Source organism: Anoplophora glabripennis, unplaced genomic scaffold, assembly GCF_000390285.2.
Source record: "Anoplophora glabripennis isolate ALB-LARVAE unplaced genomic scaffold, Agla_2.0 scaffold294, whole genome shotgun sequence".
NCBI classification, from domain to species: Eukaryota; Metazoa; Arthropoda; class Insecta; order Coleoptera; family Cerambycidae; genus Anoplophora; species Anoplophora glabripennis.
The window spans coordinates 486751-509076 of record NW_019416596.1 but is presented as its reverse complement, the minus strand read 5'-3'; the positions used below and the strand labels follow the sequence as shown (position 1 = coordinate 509076).

Below are 22326 nucleotides of genomic sequence, written 5' to 3'. Positions count from 1 at the left end.
GTGTGTCTCGTGATTGCATTCTACAGAGGAAAAACTTTCACATTAATTTTATGAGAAAATTCTATTCTGTATAAAAATTCCTTCTGGTCTTCAAACTTTTAAAAATGCCGCTAATTTCTTGATTTTATGTATCTACAATTTTCTGAAAAATTTTAAAGTAGTGAAGAGTTTGAAACCAAGAACAATTTTTATACAAAACGGAATTTTCTCATAAATTTACAATTAAATAAGTTTCCCCTCAGGACAGAATCGTGAGATACACTGTTTGTCTTAGTTCAAATATGAGAGAAATTTTAAAGCTTCCAATAAACTGATACACATCTGAAGAAAACAGAGAAGGCTGAAAAATTGAACTATATCCATGAAACAAAAACCAAAATCTAGAAAATTAAAAAACAGAGCCCTTATGGATGCGAAGATTTTTTTTGTAATTCTGTCTAATAACTGTCCTGTTACCGTTTCATAGATTTCTACGGTGTTATCCTCAAGTCAATCACCCTGTATAGAAGGCTTATTCAAAATAAACATACTTATTTGAAAAAAAGACGCGCGCCACTGTATTTATCTTCTCAACGAAATATGTAATAATAATGTATAGGAATATCCACCTGTATAGCATTCTATTTTTTTCGACCTTCTATCTAGAAAAAAATGTCGAAGACAAGAGTTTTAAGAAATTTTCTTCAGATTTTATATAAATTAGGGTGGCCCAAAAAAAACTTAATATTTTTCTTCGTGTCTCTTGTGAAAATATGTTAGTTTATCATGTTTTAAGAGCCCCCTCAAAAATTTGGCTCAAAAAAATTTTTTTATAGGTTACTCAAGATTTTAAAAAAATTTCCAAAATGAACATTTCAAATCGATATTTTAATTTCTAAAGGTCACTCGTAATTATTTTAACTTTAAAAGTAGTGTACTTACTTAAAATGTTTTCGAGCGACCTCTAAAAATAAATATGAACGAATTAATATATTTTTTTTAATGAATTTGATGAACAAAATAATAGAAATAAATCACGAGACACTTTTCCAGGCAAAATTTACTACCGCACCTTGAGTATCAAATGTTTATAATTTTTAAATTTTTTAACTTATTTCTATTCTTCTGTTCGCCAAATTCAATAAAAAAAATTATTAGCTCGTTGATATTTATTTTTAGAGGTCGCTCGAAAACATAGGTACACTACTTTGAAAGTTAAAATAATTATGACTGATCTTTAGAAATTAAAATATCGATTTGAAATTTTCAGAATCGAGATTTTTTTCAACCTAGAAAAAAAATTAAAAAAATTCAATTCGACCTCTAAGAAATATTCGTTTTTTTTGCGCCACCCTAATATAAATATATAAAAAAACAAATGAATATTGCATTTGGCAGATAATGTAAATCAAACTTCTTAAATGGGACATACTGTATATTTGTCACGTTTAATATTTTCATAATTGTGTTCAATACTACGAACATTTTTTAAACAGGTTTTTCTTATGAATTTGTTTTAATTACAAAAAATAACGTAAAATATAGAAAGATATATGTTTTTTAAACTGTAAATTCTCATAAACCAAAATATTCTGCAAACTATCAAAGCAAATATATTACATGCCATTGTAAAAAATGACAAAAAAACATAGGGTTATATCTCCGTAATATACAGGGTGTTTGGTAAGTCGATGCATTCCTTGCAGGAGATTATAATACAACTGATTTGTGATATATTTCTTAAATATACCATATTCTGAAAACGCTTAGTTTCCGATCTACAGGGTGTTAAAGTTTTAATAAAACAATGCAAATTTGAAAATATTGCGAAAACCGCTCAGAATATTTTAATTAAATTTTACAGGCTTTGACAGTTAACACGTTTTACGATAAAAATATTGTTTTCAGTTTCACCAGTGGCGTGCGCACAGGCATGTCTCTGGATATTTTTAAAGAAAAAAAATGATACGCCACTGATTTTTCCTTAAAATAAAAATTATTTTTGAATTTCTTGTTCAATTTAGAAGAAAAAAGGTATCTCGACTGTTTTTCTTATGAAGCACCGTCTTCGAGTAAATAAATTAAAATCGATTTGTTGCAGTGCGTAATCCGGTTTCAATAATTTTAAAAATAGCAGAAATTATGCACTCAGTTTTTTTTTGGTATGAATTTTATTAAAAAAAAAAAATATTACTCCTCACAGTTAACAACGTAAGTCTAAAAAAATTTATCAGTTTTTAGATTCACTATTCACTATCTTAAACAGAAATTAGCAGATTGGCTGTGCACTTGTTTTTGTTATTGTTTATAAGTGCATAATTTCTGCTATTTTTCAAATTATTGAAACCGGATTACGCCATGCCATAAATCGATTTTAATTTATTTACTCGAAGACGGTACTTCATAAGAAAAACAGTCGAGATACCATTTCTCTTCCAAATTGAACAAGGAATTCAAAAATAATTTTTATTTTAAGAAAAGTCACTGGCGTATCATTTTTTTCTTTAAAAATATGCAGAGACGTGCCTGTGCGCCCGCCACTGGTGAAACTGAAAACAATATTTTTATCGTGAAACGTGTATTGTTGTTAACTGTCAAAGCCTGTAAAATTTCAGTAAAATATTCTGAGCGGTTTCCGCAATACTTTTAAATTTGCATTTTTTTATTAAAACTTTAACACCCTGTAGATCGGAAACTAAGCGTTTTCGGAAAATGGTATATTTAGTAAATTTATCACAAATCACTTGTACTATAATCTCTTGCAAGGAATGCATCGACTTACCAAACACCCTGTAGTATTCAAATATTACTTTTGAGATCACAAGAAAATTTCCGGCAACTTTTATTCTTACGATTTTCCCCCAAATAGAAAGGAAAAAAGGACACGAAGAATAGAATGTTACGCGAACACCTCTGTACAGGGTGTTTTGTTCTCCTGACACCTTACTTTTTCCAAGCATAAAAGCAAGACAGACAGGAGACTTAAAAATCTGTGTCATTTCAGTTGTAAAATATAGTTCGATATCATCTTAACAGCAATGTCAATAAAAAAATAACCACACTCATCCCCCATTCCCTTCACACCCACCGCCACGTACACACTAACAGCATCATCCCCCACCAAGTGCACCGCCTGCAGGGGGAGTTCCCGACTTCGTCGACTTCTTCGGAGGCGAAAAGGGTTCTCCTCCTGCCACACGTATGCGCAAACATCACGACCTCCCCAATCAGTAGATGGAGCACGTCTAACTCTGTGTTTTAATTTCAATTGCAGGGGTGCCAAGCCGGCGAGGTAAACTGAGATTTTGCTTTGAGAGACTAATCGAGATTTGTTTTTTTCTTATTTTTTTATTTTGGTTTTTTTCCACTAACACTAACCCCACACCTCGTCTGAAAACTTAAGAGGTTCTAGCTAAATTACACGGAATCTAAATCATGATACACTCTTTTCTATGCGAAACAAAAAACACTTTTCGGAAATAATAACGGCCCTGCGGGAAAAAAAATCAGTATGTGATAGACTAGACCACCATACTCATACGTTTTTTGGGATGCTGAATCAAAACCTGGAGGAAAATTTCAAATCTTCTTTACTTTTTTGGCATTTTTGTAAGCATCTATTAAACCGACTATATAAACGAGGTTAATAGCTAGAATCTACTACAAGGTGATCTATTAACGGTACAGAGCGAAATTAGACGTGCTACGAAATATCTATTAACAAATACTACGACCAAAAGATATCAATTTAAAATATTTTCAAGTTTGTAACTTCACCGCTAGAGGGCGCAACTGCTATAGTGTTACAGAAAATTGTCGACTTTTCGAAATTTCGCTTTATAACCCAAGTTGAAAATACACTGTTTAGATACACTGTTAAACGCTTCACAAGTTTCATTTCAACTCTTTTTTGTTATTGCCATAGCAACGCCAGTATGAAGGACGCCATCTTGAGATTTTTAAATTGTCATAACTTCTGAATGCCTTAATCGATTTCAAAAAACGACGGCTCTTTTTAGAAGACTATTAATAAAATATATTTTTATGATATAGGAATAAAAATTTATTTTCCTGCGCAACGGTAGACTAATTAGAAAAGTTTTGTAATTGTCTTCGTTTACTAAAAAATTAAATGTAACGATTTAGGTTTCATGGCTTGATACACCATTTATTAAGGAAAATAAATGCAATAAATGCAATAAATGCAAATGCAATAAAGCTAAAACCCAATATTTGACGGTCTCCAGCAATAGGCGTTTTGTGAACGGCAGCCATTGCAGACTGCTAGGAATTGCTCTAGATTACACTCTAAGTTGGCATCAACACATAACCGACCTTAGTACGAGACTGTCTAAAGTGTTGTTTCTCTTAAGACAGTTTCGTAAATTATTGAGTCCTCATATTTTAATAAATGTATACTTCGGTTTGTTTCATTCCCTGATCAGCTACGCCACTGTCTTGTGGGGCAATGCAGTTGATTCTAAAAAAATCTTTTGTCTCCAGAAACGTGCAGTGCGAATCTTAGCAAATGTGGGTAGCAGTGAACATTGCAAACCACTGTTCAAGAAATTTCGTATATTACCACTGCCCTGTATATTTATATTACAAACTTTAATGGAAATACATGCTCGCAGGAATATCGTTCCCCGGGTGTCTGACCGCCATAATTATAATACACGTGTTGCTGTGGCGGGTGATCTACTTGTACCTCGATCCAGATTGGTCAAATCGCAAAGAAATATTCTAAACATTAAATTATATAATAAACTACCCTGCCATATAACGGATATGAATGAGGGATGCTTCAAGATTAATATTAAAAAAAGTCTTTTATCTCACTGTTTTTACTCTGTAGATGAGTATTATCAATCTAATATTTTCTAGATTATGTGGGTCCTGCAAAGTTCGACTATCTTTGGTATTTTGTGTGCTTTTATATTTATATTTATTAGTGTTCTAATTCACTTCAATGTTGACTGCTGTGTGCTATGTGTATACAAACTATGCCTTTTGTTTTCTTGTACTGACTTGCTATAAACCATGTACTTGTGTAAAATAGCCAAATAAACTATCTATCTATCTATCATAAAGCGCATGTCGATATCTTTTTTCGTTTTCAAATTATTGCTAAAATAGTGAAGTTGTGCTAGAACATCCTCCTTTATTTACATAGTTCTCTAAATAACAATGGCATAGTCCAAGCTAAAGTTAAATTGTAAAACTATAAAAAAGTACTTGCTATATTCTGATTTTTTATTTTTTTTTTATAATTGCAATGTTTCAGTTTTTATAAATTCCAAATATCTGAGTAATTAGTCATTACTAACTACAGTCACTAACAATCACTAAAATTTTGATATAAAGTTAATTACAGGTTAAAATATTACTGAGAATGTATGCGTTGTTTATGAGACATCCATTAATAAGTTCTGACAAAAGCCTACTTTGAAAAAAGTCACTTATTTTCTTCGTCGTAATATTATAAGAGTTCAATTAAAAAAGCCTTTTTTCTCGAAAACCCTTCACATTAAGAAGTTCTAGTACATTATTTTTACAAAATAAATTTGTACATTAGAAATTGGAACCCGAATGGTAAAAAACCTAACCTTAAAAAAAATAGAACCTAAAATGTAATAGGAAAGTAGCGCAACTAGCGCCCTCTATGAAATATCCAAAAACTAATCAGACCAGCGTATTTGGCGACCTGAAAAACCCCGGAATACCAAATTTCATAAAAATATTTCGCACCGTTTGGAAATTTTCGTAAAAATTCTATTTAAAAAATTTTATTTTGTCGCTCTGTATCTCGAAAACAAGAGGAGATAGACATATAGTTCATAAGAAAAAATATTCTTATTTTTCACCACCTGAATTTACGGGAGGTCTTTCTGAAACACCCTGTATAAGCGCGAAATTTCGAAAATACGACAATTTTTCATAATACTACAGAAGTTGCGCCCTCTAGCGGGCCTCCTTGCTTGTAGATTTTTTACCCCATAATAGTAGCACGTCTAGTTTCCTATATACAACCGCTCCGTACCGTTAATGGATCACCCTGTATATATTCTGAAAACGAATATAATAAAAAATTGCTAAATAAACCTCTTATTTGGCCAAATTTGAATTCGGGCGGTCAAAATAAGAAAAAAATCACTTTTTCTACAATACCTCACAAGACATTTCTAGGGAAAAATTTTACAAAATTTATTTCGTGCTTTTCATAATAAAAAGGGTTCAAAATTATGAGAGCCTTATTTTTTTATTTCATTTTGGCTTCATTAAAGTCCTAAAAAAAATAAAATGTTCATCGTGACGTCATTAACGAACATATCAAATCTTCTTTTCTTCTCCGTTGTAAGCATTTTTGTAAGCATCTGTTGAATCGACTATACAGGGTGTTTGTAAATAAGTGCGAAATACTTTAGGGGGTTGTTGCTGAAGTTATTTTGTTAAAAAATATAACCATCAAATTTCGAGTCAATACCTTTAAAATTCTTTGACACAATTAATACAAATAAATAAAAAATTAAAATTTAAACACTGTCTCTCGGAAAAGAAGCATATTTCGACCTACGTTTAAATGAACTTTTATTCACAAAATAACTTCAGCAACCACCCCCTAAAATATTTCGCACTTATTTAAAAACACCCTGTATAAACGAGATTGATAGCAGAATCCACTATAATAAAATAATATCCGGTTGGGAATTCAAAGTAGGGCATAAAATTTAATTTAAAAAAAAAATCGAATATCAACACCTGCATTTCGAAAACGGAGCGTTTCCGGGCATTTTTTTCAGAGGACTAATTATCCTTGAACACAATCTACATAAATTTTCCAAAGAAACACAATTTATTTTAGACATATCAAATTTCTATCATTTCAATTCCTTCGTATACTTTACACCGATTCAAACGTTTCCGCCGCTCAGAGCTGCTAACAATCTAACACAAAAAGCCCACAAATGAGCCTAACCACAGCTAATGTTTTAGGCTACTGACGGCATGACATTTTTCTTTTTTCGTTTTTTTTTTCCTTCCTAAAACCGACACCGGAATTCTGCGTGCGCAGCATTCCGCCTGTACGTCAGTCCGTATTCCAGTTTTACGTTTGCCGTCTTGTTTTTTTAGATTAGATAGGAAATCCTCGAGGGGCATGCTTTACGAGAACGAGGAATTAAGGCTGAAGACGATCAACATCAACGCAGAGGTGGAAAGCAGTAAGTACTTTTTTTTCAATACAGATTGGAACAGTTTTTAACATCTCGCTACTTGTACGATCCTTACGCGGATAAAAAAGGCTAATTGGCGGGCGTGAATGCTAAAATTTATTTTTCGAACTGTATTACACTACTGGAAAAATTGAAGGTGATTTTCAAAAGGCTTATCGAAAAAAAAAGTTGTAAATTTTTTTACTCGACGTATTTCTTTTGTTTGCTCGATAACCGTAGCTCAATTTTTTTTTTTGTCTTGAGATCCCGAAACTAGAGACTTAAAGCTTCAAAACGCTTTTTTTATTATCTCGGTACGACAATTTTTCACTCAGATACGGCCTTTCGAAAATCACTGAAATATTCATGAAAATTTTTTGCTCCATTACATTTTTCCGATATAGACCAAGGTGGATCTGTCGAAATATCCCACTTTTTGGATGTCAGAGGGGGCAAGATAATTTTTGCTGGAATACGTTCAGTACAACTCGCATAATAAAAGTGCAGATCCCTAGATCTGGGCTAGGTCCGGAACATTTTCAAAATTGCAAAAATGTTTAAAATATTTAAAAAATACTTATTCTATCTCAGTTTTTTACTTATATCTTGGAACCTATGCAGTTTGGAAGAATATTGAAGAGGAAAAAAGTTTTAGAATTCAATCAAAAAATAATAATAAAAATAAAGGAACTTTATTTCTTTTCTGATTCACATTATAGTAGAGTGCCCGCTTTAATTTATTTTCACTTCTGTGGGCGTCGCGGGGTTACAAGCTGAATTATATATAAAATTGAAGCTTATATCTTACTGAATCGGAAACCGAAGGTAATAAAAAAATAACGCGGGCAGAAGGGCAGTAAAATCAAAAAACGAGTTATGACCACGGGCGGATAATACAGCACATTGGCTATAATTCTATATAAAAATCAACTTATATTTTGTACAGCATATATTTTTTATTAATTTTTGAAAGTTGCTCTTAACGTTGAGTCTTATGGCAGAATAAATTTTTAAACTGGAATATCTCGCTTCGAACACGTCGAAAATCTTACTTAAATTCAACATTTTTTTAGTTCCCACGCCATTTACCGGAAAACGGAGGCCTTAATCGAAAAATTTTACTCTTGCAAAAAGTTTATTTCATCAATTTGAAAGACAACAGCGTTTAATTCAAAATTTTTGCTTCAATAATAAACAATATATGAATAAAAATACAAAATAAATCATTTTCGACCGGCCGGCGGACGGCTGGCTACTTCGCTTCCCCACTTCGCCAAAGTTGAATCTGTCTCACAAATCTTCATAGCTCCATCTCGTACTGTATTACATTTTATTTTAATATTTCTTATCTTACCGGAATTTTAGGTGTGCCTTTTTGTAGCGGTTTTCGTATGTGTTTATATTTTCAAAAATATAGTTTTGTGGGTGAATGCATATAACGAGTTCAGTACCTAACCTGGTTAAAATCTTAATTTTTCACTTTTTAAAAAACTGAAACACATAGTGGTTGGCGTTTAGTGTTGTAAACAAGGATAATCTAAGTGAGAAATTTTACTTTAGTTAACTGTAGGGAATTCCACATTCCAATTATAGATTTTTTATCAGAATTTAGCACTGCACGAAATGAAACGTTCTACAACTGATAGTACTAGTTCTGAGAACGAAATCGGCTTACATGTAAAATTCAAAACGCAAAAACGCAAAAAATGTATAATATGTAAAAAAATTGGAGGTATTATAATCGAATCAACGGATAAAACTTCCTTTACTTTTATGAATTCCACTAACAATAAGATTCGGAATGATATAAACAAAGAGGTAGATGAGGACATACAAAAAGTGTGATTGTTGATGGTAAAACTGGTAAAATTGTTTGGCATAAAATGTGTTATATTGCCTATACGAACAAACAAAATATTGAAAGTTTAAGGAAAAGAGTGGAAAGACTGAAAGAGTACAGAGTAGCTGGTATTGAACCTCCACCACTTCCTGGTAGATCACTTCGTAAGGGTGGCTTTCACATAAATAAATGTGTATTTTGCTAGAAGCTATCTCTTGGGAAGAGATTATCCCAAGTTATGTCTAAAAATATAGAAACTAAAGTAAAAACATTGCATCGATCTCTTCAGAAGTTTTAGAAAGAATTGGCTCCAATGATTTAATAGCAATGGAGGTAAAATATCATGTGAATTGCCTAATGACAGAATAGAATAAAAAAATTGGGAAAACAATTGGGTAAACCACAAACACTTAAATGGAATTGGTACGGATGATTTTTCAGAAAATATGTTCGAGGATATTCAGATCATTATTATAAAACTATTTAAAAAAATCATAATATTACGTCAGTAAACACTTTAAGAGGTTTGTTAGCATCGTCTTCAACAATTGCAAATCTGCTTCCGACTGAAGATACTTTGCGATTCCATTATTTGAGGACCTATTATCAGTCAATTGTTTAGAACTCTGTCCAAAATTGCCTTGTATTGCCGACTGTGGATAGAAAAATTGATAAAGACATTTGAACGTTCTTCATGTGGATGCAAAAAGGTAAGATAATAAGTAGCAACCATTTTTCTAGTAATAAAATTTAAATTTTCTTAGATTGTGGAAGCAAGGTTTGCATTTACAAGAAAAGTAATATGGGTTGAATTTGGTCCTGTAAAAACATGGCTCAAAATCTTGCAAAAAGTTCGATGAGAAACATGACTTGGATAAATAGTGTTTTTTATCTGTTAGTCATGTTCCTAATTGTTAATAAAAAGGACCTTTTATATATATTTTATATACAGGGTCTCCGGTTCATGTTTCAAAAAAAACTTGTGTGCAAGTTCCTCATGGGAAACTTGCACACAAGTTGAATATGAACGGGACACCCTGTATATATTTATTAACTTTTAAATCCAATTATTATAAAAATCGTATTTTAAATCTGTAGAAGTGAGACATGATTTATTTTACTAATTTTGCATATATTTTTAAAATTTGTATGTAGTAGGGTTATCACTACTGACTCGTACGTATCGAAGTAATACGAAATGGAGCTATGGAGATTTGTGAGACAGATGCGATTGTGGCGGAGTGGGGACGCGAAGCAGCCAGCCGTCCGCCGGCCGTTCGAAAAATGACTTGTTCTGTATTTTTATTCATATCTTGTTTATTATTGAAGCAAAAATTCTGAATTATACGCTGTTGTCTTTCAAATTGGCGACAGAAACTTTTTGCAAGAGTAAAATTTTTCAATTAAAGCCTCCGTTTTCCGGTAAATAGCGTGGGAACTAAAAAAATGTTGAATTTCAGTAAGATTTTCGACGTGTTCGAACCGAGATATTCAAGTTTAAAAATTTATTCTGCCATAAGACTCAACGTTAAGAGCAACTTTCAAAAATTGATAAAAAATATATGCTGTACAAAATATAAGTTGATTTTTATATAGAATTATAGCCAATATACTGTATTATCCGCCCGTGGTGATAACTCGTTTTTTGATTTTACTGCCCTTCTGCCCGCGTTATTTTTTTATTACCTTCGGATTCTGATTCAGTAACATATAAGCTTCAATTTTATGCATAATTCAGCTTGTAACCCCGAGACGCCCACAGAATTGATTTTTAAGCATATTTAACGCTGCCGGGCACTCTACTATTATATAAGATATAACATATTAACAAAATTATAATATAAAATTAATTTAAAAATGAATCGAAAAGAAAATGCCGAAGATCATTAATCTTAAGCAAACATAACTGTCTAACAGTTTATAATTTTATGGCATAGCGAATATCATATTTACATAAGAGAATGTTACTAATTCTAAAGAAAATACAAAAAAAAGTACCTATAACTACGTTTTAGAAAGAAGAGGAGAGTACTAAGGTATCAATAACGAAAAAGTTTTATTTAGTATTATCTAATAATTTCTTTTTTAGAGTTCGTTTGAAAGCAGACACTGGTTTAGATTTTATAGACTTAGGAAGGTTATTGTATATTTTAGTTATCTGGTAAGTGAAAGAACATTTAAATAATTCTGTACGACGAGCAGGGGGAGTCAGCCGCCCTTTAAATCTTATATTAATATTATGGACGTCACTTCTGAAAGAGATTTTATTATACATATAAATATGTGGCAGCTTTATTACTAACTATTTTATGAAATAAGCTCGCAGTATGCAGCAGACGCCCGTCAGACATGTTAAGCCATCCAAGCTCCTCGAGTTTATAAGAAATTGATTGTCTTTTTCTGATTCCGAATATAAATCAGGACATGCGTTTTGAACTGTTTGAATTCTTCGAGCATCATTGAAATCAAAACAGGGACCATAAATTGCATCACTGAAGTTAAATTTTGACAGAACTAATTGACACAGCAGAGTTTTGACTTTTTTATTGATGTAGTATCTGTTATAAAACAATTTTAAGTTTCCATCAGCACTACGTATACAATTATTTATATTAAGCTTGAATTTTAAAGTTGAATCCATGACTAATCCTAAGTTTCTAGTATTATTTACAGGTAGAATTTCTTCGTCACCGAATTTAATTTTTGCTCNGATTAACAAAAAAATTACAAATCCATAAAACATGCGAAAATAATTGTTCTAAATATTAAAGAGAGAATTTAAAGGGGATTTTATCTAAAAAATGTGACTGCTGCTATTTTTTTCAGTTATAAAAGTTGATTTATTAAATTCTAGTTACATTTATGTCATAGAAAATCTCATAATATTTAAATATACATATAAATCGTACTATTGAATTTATATACTTTATAATGATTGTTATTCATTATAATATTTTTAAAAACATTCCCAGACCCTCCTATCATCCCCCCAATTCTCTATGAAATACCTTTTGATGGGCTAAAATTTTCCGTAGGTCACTCAGGTATATAAGTTATCTTAAAATAGCAATAAATAGGTATCTACGTATATAATTTAAAGAAGATTCTACAACTTTCTCAAAATATGTAGATGTCTTATTAAATATTAACTTTATTAACTTGGTTGTTAATTATAATAGTATATTTCGAATTGTAATTTTTTTGTTTATCAATGTAACATGGAATCTTACGTTTTTCGAGTAATTAAAGTGTAAATTTTAATAAATAGCTCAAAATTGTACATAATGATTAGAAAAAAATTTTCGGATTCTAGTTCGTTTCTTTGCATTTCCTGAGAAAACTTACCATAGTAATGTATATATTTTTTTACACCATCAGAAAGTAGAGATTTCAACGAAGAAAAAGCCCACCGACGTTTTTAAAAAAGCAGATATTTTGACGTGAGAATTTTCGATTGAAAATTAGGGTGCTTTTTCGATATTAAGTAAAAATAAGGTGAAAAAATAAATATTTCAAATCAAAAAAATTACAGCGTGTTTGGGACATAAATAGGTAAGTTTTCACCAAATTTCGTGAAAAAAAAATTTTTTTGTAAAAGATAAAAATAAAAAACCAAAAACTTGGTTATTTGAATTTTTCACATAAATTTTGAGGTTATGTGAAAAAAGTGTAAATACAAAAGTTGTAGATCTTTTTATTACCTACAACTTAACCATTTTTACCCTTAAAAACTCACCCCCTTCCCCTTCCCGACCTCAGATCGCCCGTAAATTATTTTTCTTTTCATTTCTGTTATATTCTCTTTCTTTTCCAATGGGTTTCATCCTACTATAATTTATTTTCACTTTTTACCATTTTTGAAGGCTTAAGCACTGGTCTACTGATGTTTTCTTTGAATTAATGCTCAAACTGTGATCTTTTGACCATTTTATAATGTTAGAAATATCCTTATTTATGTCTATCAAGTTTTTTGGGTAATTTTTTAAAAATATTTTAATTGCTCCGAGGGCATTCTAATTTTGGTAAAAAAAACTTTAGAGTATAATAAAACAACACACCAAATTTCATTAAAATCGGTTCGATAGTTTTCGCAAACTAATTTTTTGAAAAAAATATTGAAAAAATGTCAAATAGGGCATCTAGATACCTACTTGAAATTTTTTCCACGTATTCACGTAATAGAAAAAACCGCTCAACCTTTCAAATGGTTTTTGAAAAATTGAAATCGGTTGATTAGGACGGCTACAGTAAATTTTTAAAGTTTTTCTTCTCTTTTTTTATTTTTAACCAATTTCAAAAATTATAATTTTAAAGTACTGGGAAAGACGCTTCTTTAAAAAAAAAGTAAAATTCCGTTTATTGGTTCTCGAGATATAAGCGGTCGAAGTTTATCGGCATTTACCGTATAAACAATTTAACAATAATCTTTGATCCAGTGGCTTCGTTTTTCCGAGTTCTAAGCAAAAAAAAATGTTCATATCCATAAGTTATCGGCAACATAGATAAATCAGCAGAAAAGGGAGGGGGCTTTCGCTCCGAGACTGAATTCGGAGGTTCAAAATGCGAAGGTACGAAACAAATTGCATCATCTCGACTTCTAATGGACCAATTTCGATCTTTTTTTTAATCCGATGTCTCGCGGGGCAAGGAATTCGAATATCGTACTGCCAATTGTCTAGTTTACACATATTTTGTTATACACAACGTTTATTATTTATGCATTAAATATACTGTATATTTTACCCTATACAACTGCATTTTTTCAATGAAAAAAATTTGTTTACGTATATATGTATTTCAACACTGAATATGAATGTATTTAGCTATAATTATTACAATTATTTAAATAATTTTTGTTTAAACAAANCAACATAGATAAATCAGCAGAAAAGGGAGGGGGCTTTCGCTCCGAGACTGAATTCGGAGGTTCAAAATGCGAAGGTACGAAATTGCATTATCTCGGCTTCTAATGGACCAATTTCGAACTTTTTTTTAATCAGATGTCTCGTGAGCCAAGAAATTCAAATATCCCACTGCCAACTGTCTAATTTGCACATATTTTGTTATAAACAGTTTATTATTTATGCATTAAATATACTGTACATTTTACCCTATGCTATTGCATTTTTTCAATGAAAAAAATTTGTTTACGTATATATGTATTTCAACACTGAATATGAATGTATTTAGCTATAATTATTACAATTATTTAAATAATTTTTGTTTAAACAAATTAAAAAAAATTGTTCTATTGGGAAATAAATTTTTTTGTTAAATACAGATAAAATTAAGAAAAAATAGTACCTTAAAATTATAATTTAAAAAAAAAAATAAATTGTAACCGATTTCAATTTTTCAAAAACCATTTGAAAGGTTGAGCGATCTTTTCTATGTAAAAAAAAAATTCATTTTTTCAAATCTAGATAAGATGCTTTATTTGAGGCTGTGCAATATTTTGAAATTTTGAAATTTTTTTTACAAAATTAAAAAAAAAATATTTTGCGAAAACTATCGAACCGATTTTAATGATATTTGGTGTGTTGTTTTATTATAATACTCTATATAAGTTTTTTTTACCAAAATTAGAATGTCCTTGGAGCAATTAAAATATTTTAAAAAAATTATCCAAAAAAACTTGATTATTTTGCCTTTTTTCATGAATTATTGCTATTTTACACATCATCGGTAATAAATTTAAACATTTTTAACTTAAGTACAGTATATTGTGCAAAATTCAATTCTAAAACTTTTTTCCTCTTCAATATTCTTCCAAAACGTATAGGTTCCAAGATATACGTAAAAACTCAGATAAAATAGGTATTTTTTAAACATTTTTGCAACTTTGAAAATGTTCCGGACCTCGCCCAGATCTAGCGATCCACACTTTTATTATGTGTTGTAGGTAATCCAGAAAAAATTTGCTTGCCCCCTCTCACATCCACCTCAAAACAGATCCTCCCTGGTCTAATAGTGTATAAAAAAATACCTCCTCGTCCCTACCCCAAAACGAAGTTTAGTACCACGACTCATATTTTTAGTAGCGGCACAGAAATTTATTATTTCATTGTTTCACATAAAACGATAAATATATAGCGAAACGGCCACAAACTATTTTTGCCTGCGAAATATATAAATAAACACGAGGACAAACTTCATTTACTCCGTGAATCATATACCTCTTTTCTAGTCGCACAATACCAGGTGGAACCTCTCTCCAACACGTTCAAATCAAAATAAACCACCCTGTATAAAGAGGAAAATGTATCTAAAAAAGAAAACTTAACAAACAAGAAACAATACATGCTTACTTCAGTCACGACAGTATTTTTATCAAACCACCCACACTTCCTCGACTCGAAATTATGTCAAGGCCATCAAATTTTCAAAATAACGCGTTCCGTGTCCATTTCCCCTTGTCAAAACAATAACACCGATCCCCATTTAGATCGGATCAACACGTCCGGATCAATAAACAATGCTCTAGAACCGACTCAGTCTTGTGGTATCCGCGAAAAGACGCGCCGGGGTACTTAGTAGCGAGATGGTGGAGTCCAGGGACATCCTCAGGCTGGTGTACCTGTACCGTTTGGCCAACGACAGTGTCAACTATTTTCTAGGGCAGTCCGACATCAAGAAGCTGAAGAGGGAGAACGAGATGCTCAAGAAGGGGCTGTGGTACCTGCGCGACGAATACGACAAGCTGGAGAGGCTCATCAAGGACAAGAAGCTGGACTTCTACTCCTCGTCGTCGACGACGTGCACCAGCAGCTCCAGCGAGGAGGTGAGAGACTTTCTTCCCGTCGCGAAACGTTTCTAATCTCAAAAAGTACCCAAATGACAACGTTTGTTTACATTTACGTTTAATAGTCAGCGTTTACTAAGATCAAATATCGTTTGAACGTTCAAATCAATATTTTTAATACTTGAAAGTTAAAAAAAAACGTTTCTTACTTCCAAAGTTGCTACTCTTGCGTTTAAATGTTTAACGTTTAAAAAACGTTTTCTTAAAAACTCCGAAATACCCAAATAATATCAGAATAAAAAATTGTATTCTTGATTCAAACGTTTAAATAATATTTAAACGTTATTAAATAGACGTTTAGATTTAGTTGTTATGTTGCAGGTTGATACTACTAATAATACATTTTAATCGACGACTAATGTATTTTATATGTTCAGTAAAAAAATGGTAAATTATGAAATCTCTGAAAACAAAATTAAACTAAGGCATGTTTTTACAAACGTTTAAATATTTTGTTTTAACTATTTCATTTATGTTTAACAGTAGACGTTTATTTTTCAAGAAATTGCTCTTATGCTTAAACGTTCAAACGGATATTTGCACGTATACAACGTTCCTTAGGTTAAACGTTTAAATTATTATTTTAATGTCTAATCATCCAACGTTTTCTCCTTTGGAAGTCTGCCACTTTTGCGTTTAAACGTTCAAAAGTTCAAAGTTAACGTTTGACACAACGTTTTCTATTCCCAACGTTTAAATCGTGTCTAAGCTCGAACGTTTTTCTTTCAGGAGAGCTGCTCCTCCTGCGGCGAGGAGAGCGAGGAAGTGGAGACCACGCAGAACATCAAGAACGTACAGAGGACCAACTTGAGAAACATAAAGGACCAGTTCGACCACCTGTCGGTGGTTACGGAGGAGACTTCCGCAGAGAATTCCGAGCAAAACTCCAACAGGGCGTCGTTGCCCAAGGAGAGCTGGAACTACGACAAGGACGTGATCAAGCCGGACCAGAGCTACCCGGAGTTCAAGGGGATGGGCAAATCGCAAACGCTGCCCGTCCAGGACAGGGCCCCGCCGAATTTCTTCTCCTCGATCCAGACGTCGAAGAGCTTCGACGAGAACCAGTTCAACCAGGTGCGCGACGACGCGCTGGACGGAGCGCCCTATCTCGGCAACCCCCTGGTCCAGCGCCCCAACGACTTGGGGACCAACTTCCAGCAATTCCAGTCGACCTGCGACACGTTCCTGAGCCAGAAAATAGTGCAGACGAACGCCAACAATTTCTACCAGAACATGGTGCTGGTCCCCAAGTCCACCATGCCCCAGCCGGAGACAAGGTCCATGGAGAAGGCCTCCACGGATCTTATAGTGAAGATCGACAACCAGAACTTCAGCAATAACGCTCTGGTCTTCAGCAACACTCCCAGTCAGAGTCAGAGCACGTTTTCCAATGGTGGAAACCTGGAGGAACTGCTCAACGACATAGAGTCGATTTCGCAGGTGCGTAGGCAATTTTTTTTTAAAGGTTGGACGTAACTTTAAGTGGGACCTGTTTTTAGAAGTAATAGAACTTGAATCGTGTTTGTCCTTCTAAACGCGACCCGCAAGTTACACCTTGTATGAATGCACTAACAATTTTTTTTTCTGTGGTGTTGACTGAACATCTAACAACGTTTTAACAGGAGATACTGAAGCTCTCAAATTTGCAGAGGGGCATCAATCAGAATGTCCAAGAGAACGACGCCAATGCGGCGCAGCAGGACGACGCCAAACGCTTCATCTTGGAGGTGCAAAGCGAGGAATTTTCGTACCTGCAGAACCCCATCTTGGACAATCCGGTGCCTGACAATTCCCAACACGTACCCATGACTCCGGAGAAGCCGTACAAGAGCGAACTCAACGTGGTACTGATGCCCAATCCGATGCCCCTGATTGGATTCGACAAGTACAGGAACATACAGAGGTGAGTTTGCTGTTTTTCCTTTGTTCGATTGGGTATTTTGGCAACTGGGAATAAAATTTCACAAACAAAAGTCATTTATTTGATAACAGAAACGAAATAGCGTACTCTAATTTACAGAAATTTGTAATAGGTGGGTCTCTTATAAGAACTGTTCAACTGATCAAATCATATGATGAGATTTTTAATTTTTATTTGAATTTGGTCGATATTTGGTCGTGGTTTGAGTTGGTCGATAGCCGCAGGGTTTAAGGCGTCAGTCCTTTAATCGTGTGCAAATTTCTGCCCGGGTTCGATTCCCGCGGCCGGTAGACCGTAGATTAGCTATGCTTGTACGGAGAATTGGCGCCCTCTGTGCAGGTATGGTAGGGTGGAAGAATGTTGGCTTGGGTCAATGTGAGAGATTGACACCCGTTGTTGGCATTTGACCACTCCCCTAATTAATGAGGTTTTCCAGGTTTCCCTCATTCCTGCACTGAATGGTGGTTAGGGCCTACCAACATAAGTCGTTCCTGGGCGCAAATGCGGCCTACCTAATAATATGCCGCTTCCTCTCCCGCACAAGTCTCCGACTTATGGGCTAATTCTCGTAATTAGAATGAGGAGTAGAGATATTATATTATTATTATTATTTTCTTCAGTGTCTATAAAAATATTACTTAAAATTGGTGATAATGATGACCCCATTGCTACTTACAAATCTTTTTGATAAAATTCATTATTGAACGCAGTTTTATACAGAAACTTAGTAGTTCCCTTATACCTCCTATACTTAAGTTAGTTTTATCTTTCAATTGTTTTCATTTTTTAATTAATTTTTGGTAACATTCAATGTTTTATTTGACACATACCATTAAATCATTGATACTAAAAATTATTTAAAGTTAAACATCGTTATAAATTGTCCCAGGGTCAGGAAAATGCCGCTCGGGAATTCGCTCTTTTTGCATTAAATAGAGCTTATTTTTACGGCAATTTTAAAGAAAAGAAAACTCACCTACGTCTCTTTGTTTCCTGTCTTTTATATTGTTACTTATAGTAGTAGTTAGTCATTTCCTTATACGTTCTATACTTAAGTAAGTTAGTTTTATCTTTCAATTGTTTTCATTTTCTAATTAATTTCTGATAACATTCAATATTTTATGTGACACATTTAATGAATAGCCTAACCACGTCAAAACACAACCATTGGTATTAGAAATTACTAATTTTTCCAATAGATTCTACTATTTTTAATGTATGAATTCCGTATAATTTCCTTCATTAGTTGAATTAGTTATGTTTGTTTCACATGCTGTTTTTGTCTAGAATAACCGACTTCACTTTTATTAGCTTGTAAAAATTTAATGTTGGCTACAAATACTAAAAGAAGAAATAAGTAATAATAGAATATTTATTATGATGCTGTCTCTAGCTATAGAAACAGATAAACAAACAAATGTAAACTGTCAAAAATGAATCAAAACAAAACGTCCTTATCAGTTCTGAAAACGAAAACAGACTGATTCTCGAAACCTCAACAACATGAAGTGCGTGATATATAGTGATGTGTCGTTTTTGTCTGTCTGCTTTTTTCAATGTGACATTTTCGGTTAGGCAACTTTTTTTCACAATACCCAAATATGTAAATAAAAACAACTAAAACTGTGCCACAAATAAGTAGGTTCTAGCAAGATTTGCCGTCCCTCCAAAATTTCAGTGAGCGAGCTCACCTCGATCTCAAACCACCTTGGGAATTTCGACGAGTGAGCTCACCTGTCACAACAAACGTCTTGGTAAAAATTTCATTCAAGCTCGCCCGCCGCCCACCAACCTGCCAGACTCCCGCAACATGATTTTTTATTTATCCAGCGAAATTTCCAGGAGCCTGGAGAGCCTCAACGCCAAACCCGTGGAGGAAATGTCCGCCTCCCAGCAGAACCTGCGCGTCGTCCCGCCGCCGCCGCTGCCGCTGCCGCCAGCCGTCGGCGTCAGCCCGAACCTGCCCCCGCCCCCGGCCATCTTCCTCGAGGAACCCGGCCTGAGGGGGGCATGCGAGGAGGCCGAAACCAACCCGTTCTTCTTCGGCAACCTGAAGGACAACTACGTCAACGCCGACTACTTCAACATGAGGTACAACCCGGACAACTTCGCACCCAGGGAGACGGAGGAGAAAAAAGACAAAGGTAATGTCGTTTCTTATTTGTTTTATACAGGGTGTGTTATAAATATTTTGCTTCTTTTAACGTATGGGTTGTCTGATGAATAATGATGAATGAAATTTCGCAAATTTGTGATGCCGTCTCTGGTAAAAATCACTTTATCGGTCCATAAAATAGACGAAAAAAATAAAAATAGGATCGTCATTTGTCCTTATAAGCCAAAACCGGAACAAAAATTTGTCCAAATTCTAATACTCCAGTCGAATTAGTTTGAACTTAAAAAAATTATTAGTAGACATTTTTTTGTTTTTTAACGTTTTCTGCTGCCCACGAAAATCTAGACGACCTATCGGAATAATATTTGGAATTTTATTTGGAATTATTCAATGTAAGAGGGGGCAAGCTAATTTTTTACTTATACAGGGTGTTTTTGAATGGAGTAGCATAAATTATACCAGTGAATCTACATTTCAAATGAACACGATCTGCATAAACCATCTAGATTAGGATGGCCCAAAAAAAAATGAATACTTATATTTTTTTTTCGTGTCTCCTGTGAAAATATGTTAGTTTTTCATGTTTTAAGAGCTCTCTCGACAAATTAGCTCCAAAAAATTTGTTTAGAGGTCGCTCAAGATTTTTGAAATTTTCCAAATTCATCAAAAAATGAATTTTTGTTTTTATTTTTTTTTCTCGTTATTTTATCATTTTCTAGGTTGAAAAAATCTCGATTCTGAAAATTTCAAATTGATATTTTAATTTCTAAAGGTCACTCATAATTATTTTAACTTTCAAAGTAGGTAGTGTACCTATTTTCGAGCGACCTCTAAAAATAATATCAACGAACTAATAATTTTTTTATTGAATTTGATGAACAAAAGAATAGAAATAAATCACGAGACACTTAAATTTTAAAAAATTAAAAAATTATAAATATTTGATACTCACAGTGCGGTAGTAAATTTTGCCTCGAGAAATTTTTTAAGTGTCTCGTGATTTATTTCTATTCTTTTGTTCATCAAATTCAATAAAAAAAATTATTAGTTCGTTGATATTTATTTTTAGAGGTCGCTCGAAAACATTTTAGGTACACTACTTTTAAAGTTAAAATAATTATGAGTGACCTTTAGAAATTAAAATATCGATTTGAAATTTTCAGAATCGAGATTTTTTTCAACCTAGAAAATGAAAAATAACCAGACAAAGAATTTAAAAAAAAATCAATTTTTGACGATTTTGGAAATTTTTAAAAATCTTGAGCGACCTCTAAAAAAAAATTTTTGAGCTGATTTTTTGAGGGGGCTCTTAAAACATGATAAACTAACATATCACAACACGAAAAAAAAAATTTTAGTTTTTTTTTGGGCCACCCTAATCTGGATTGAAATCCGTTGATTAGGACGACCACAGTAAAGCGTCTTTCCGATTACTTTAAAATTATAATTTTTGAAAAAAACTAAATTGCGAATTGATAAATATAATCTAATTCTTTAAAAATTAAAAAAAAACACAGTTTTGACTGTGGCCGTCCTAATCAACCGATTTCAATTTTTCAAAAACCATTTGAAAGGTTGAGCGGTCTTTTCTCTGTGAAAAAATATCTAGATCTTTATTTGAGGCTGTGCAACATTTTGAAAATTCGAAAATTTTTTTGTTTGGGAAAACTGTCGAACCGATTTTAATGAAATTTGGTGTGTTGTTTTATTATACTCTATAGCTTTTTTTACCAAAATTAGAATGTCCTCCGAGCAATTAAAATATTTTTAAAAAATATCCAAAAAACTTGATTATTTTGCCTTTTTTCAACAAATATTGCTATTTTGCAACATCGGTAATAAAAACATTTTTAACTTACAGTATATTGTACAAAATTCAATTCTAAACCTTTTTTCCCTCTTCAATATTCATCCAAAATGCATAGGTTCCAATATAACGAGCGTTCAAATAAAAACGTGGTCGAAGTTGTCTCTGACACATTGGACGTAGGGAATAGCTTATAGCGACCAACTTAACCTCATTTCTCAACGAGCTGTATAGCAGCTGTCAGTTTCAATAACGTTAATGACTATATAACTTTATTTTAAAGAATAATCGTGATAACAATAACAAACAATTAAAGGAGCTGCGGAAAGTGTCCCCCTCCTTGTTATAACAATAAATTAAAGCAGCTGCTGAAAGTGTCCCCCTCCTTGTTCCAAGCACTTTTCACACCTGTTCCTCAAAGAATTAAAGACATTTTCTAAGATGCTCGGGGTATTGTTAATTTCACGAATCTTGTCTATAAGTCGAGCCTGCAGATGGTTTAAATCAGGAATAGGCAGTTCAAAAATAGTGTTTTTAAGGTAAGGCCACAAAAAGAAATCACACGGCGTAATATCACATGACCTCGGTGGAAATTCATGTTCAGCATTGAGACTTATTAGTCGATTTTGGAAAACTTCCCTCAACATATT

At 32.9% G+C, this 22326-nt stretch overlaps 2 protein-coding genes across 6 annotated transcripts in view; one reads left to right on the top strand and one right to left on the bottom strand.

Annotated features, from left to right (window-relative positions):
- Window positions 1-22326, bottom strand: part of LOC108904615 (tyrosine-protein kinase transmembrane receptor Ror) — a 92015-nt gene that overhangs the window by 35023 nt on the left and 34666 nt on the right. The gene's annotated exons all lie outside the window — the stretch shown is intronic.
- The window catches only part of LOC108904616, a 48760-nt gene that overhangs the window by 20297 nt on the left and 6137 nt on the right, over window positions 1-22326 (top strand). For 2 of the 3 annotated variants that reach the window (XM_023455039.1, XM_023455038.1), the window contains exons 3-8: window positions 3254-3271; window positions 7111-7199; window positions 15648-15811; window positions 16562-17272; window positions 17455-17735; window positions 19596-19897. In XM_023455039.1, coding sequence (XP_023310807.1) covers window positions 3254-3271; window positions 7111-7199; window positions 15648-15811; window positions 16562-17272; window positions 17455-17735; window positions 19596-19897 — 1565 coding nt within the window. The remainder of the gene's footprint in view (window positions 1-3253; window positions 3272-7110; window positions 7200-15647; window positions 15812-16561; window positions 17273-17454; window positions 17736-19595; window positions 19898-22326) is intronic. The other variant, XM_023455040.1, reaches the window with a different exon arrangement.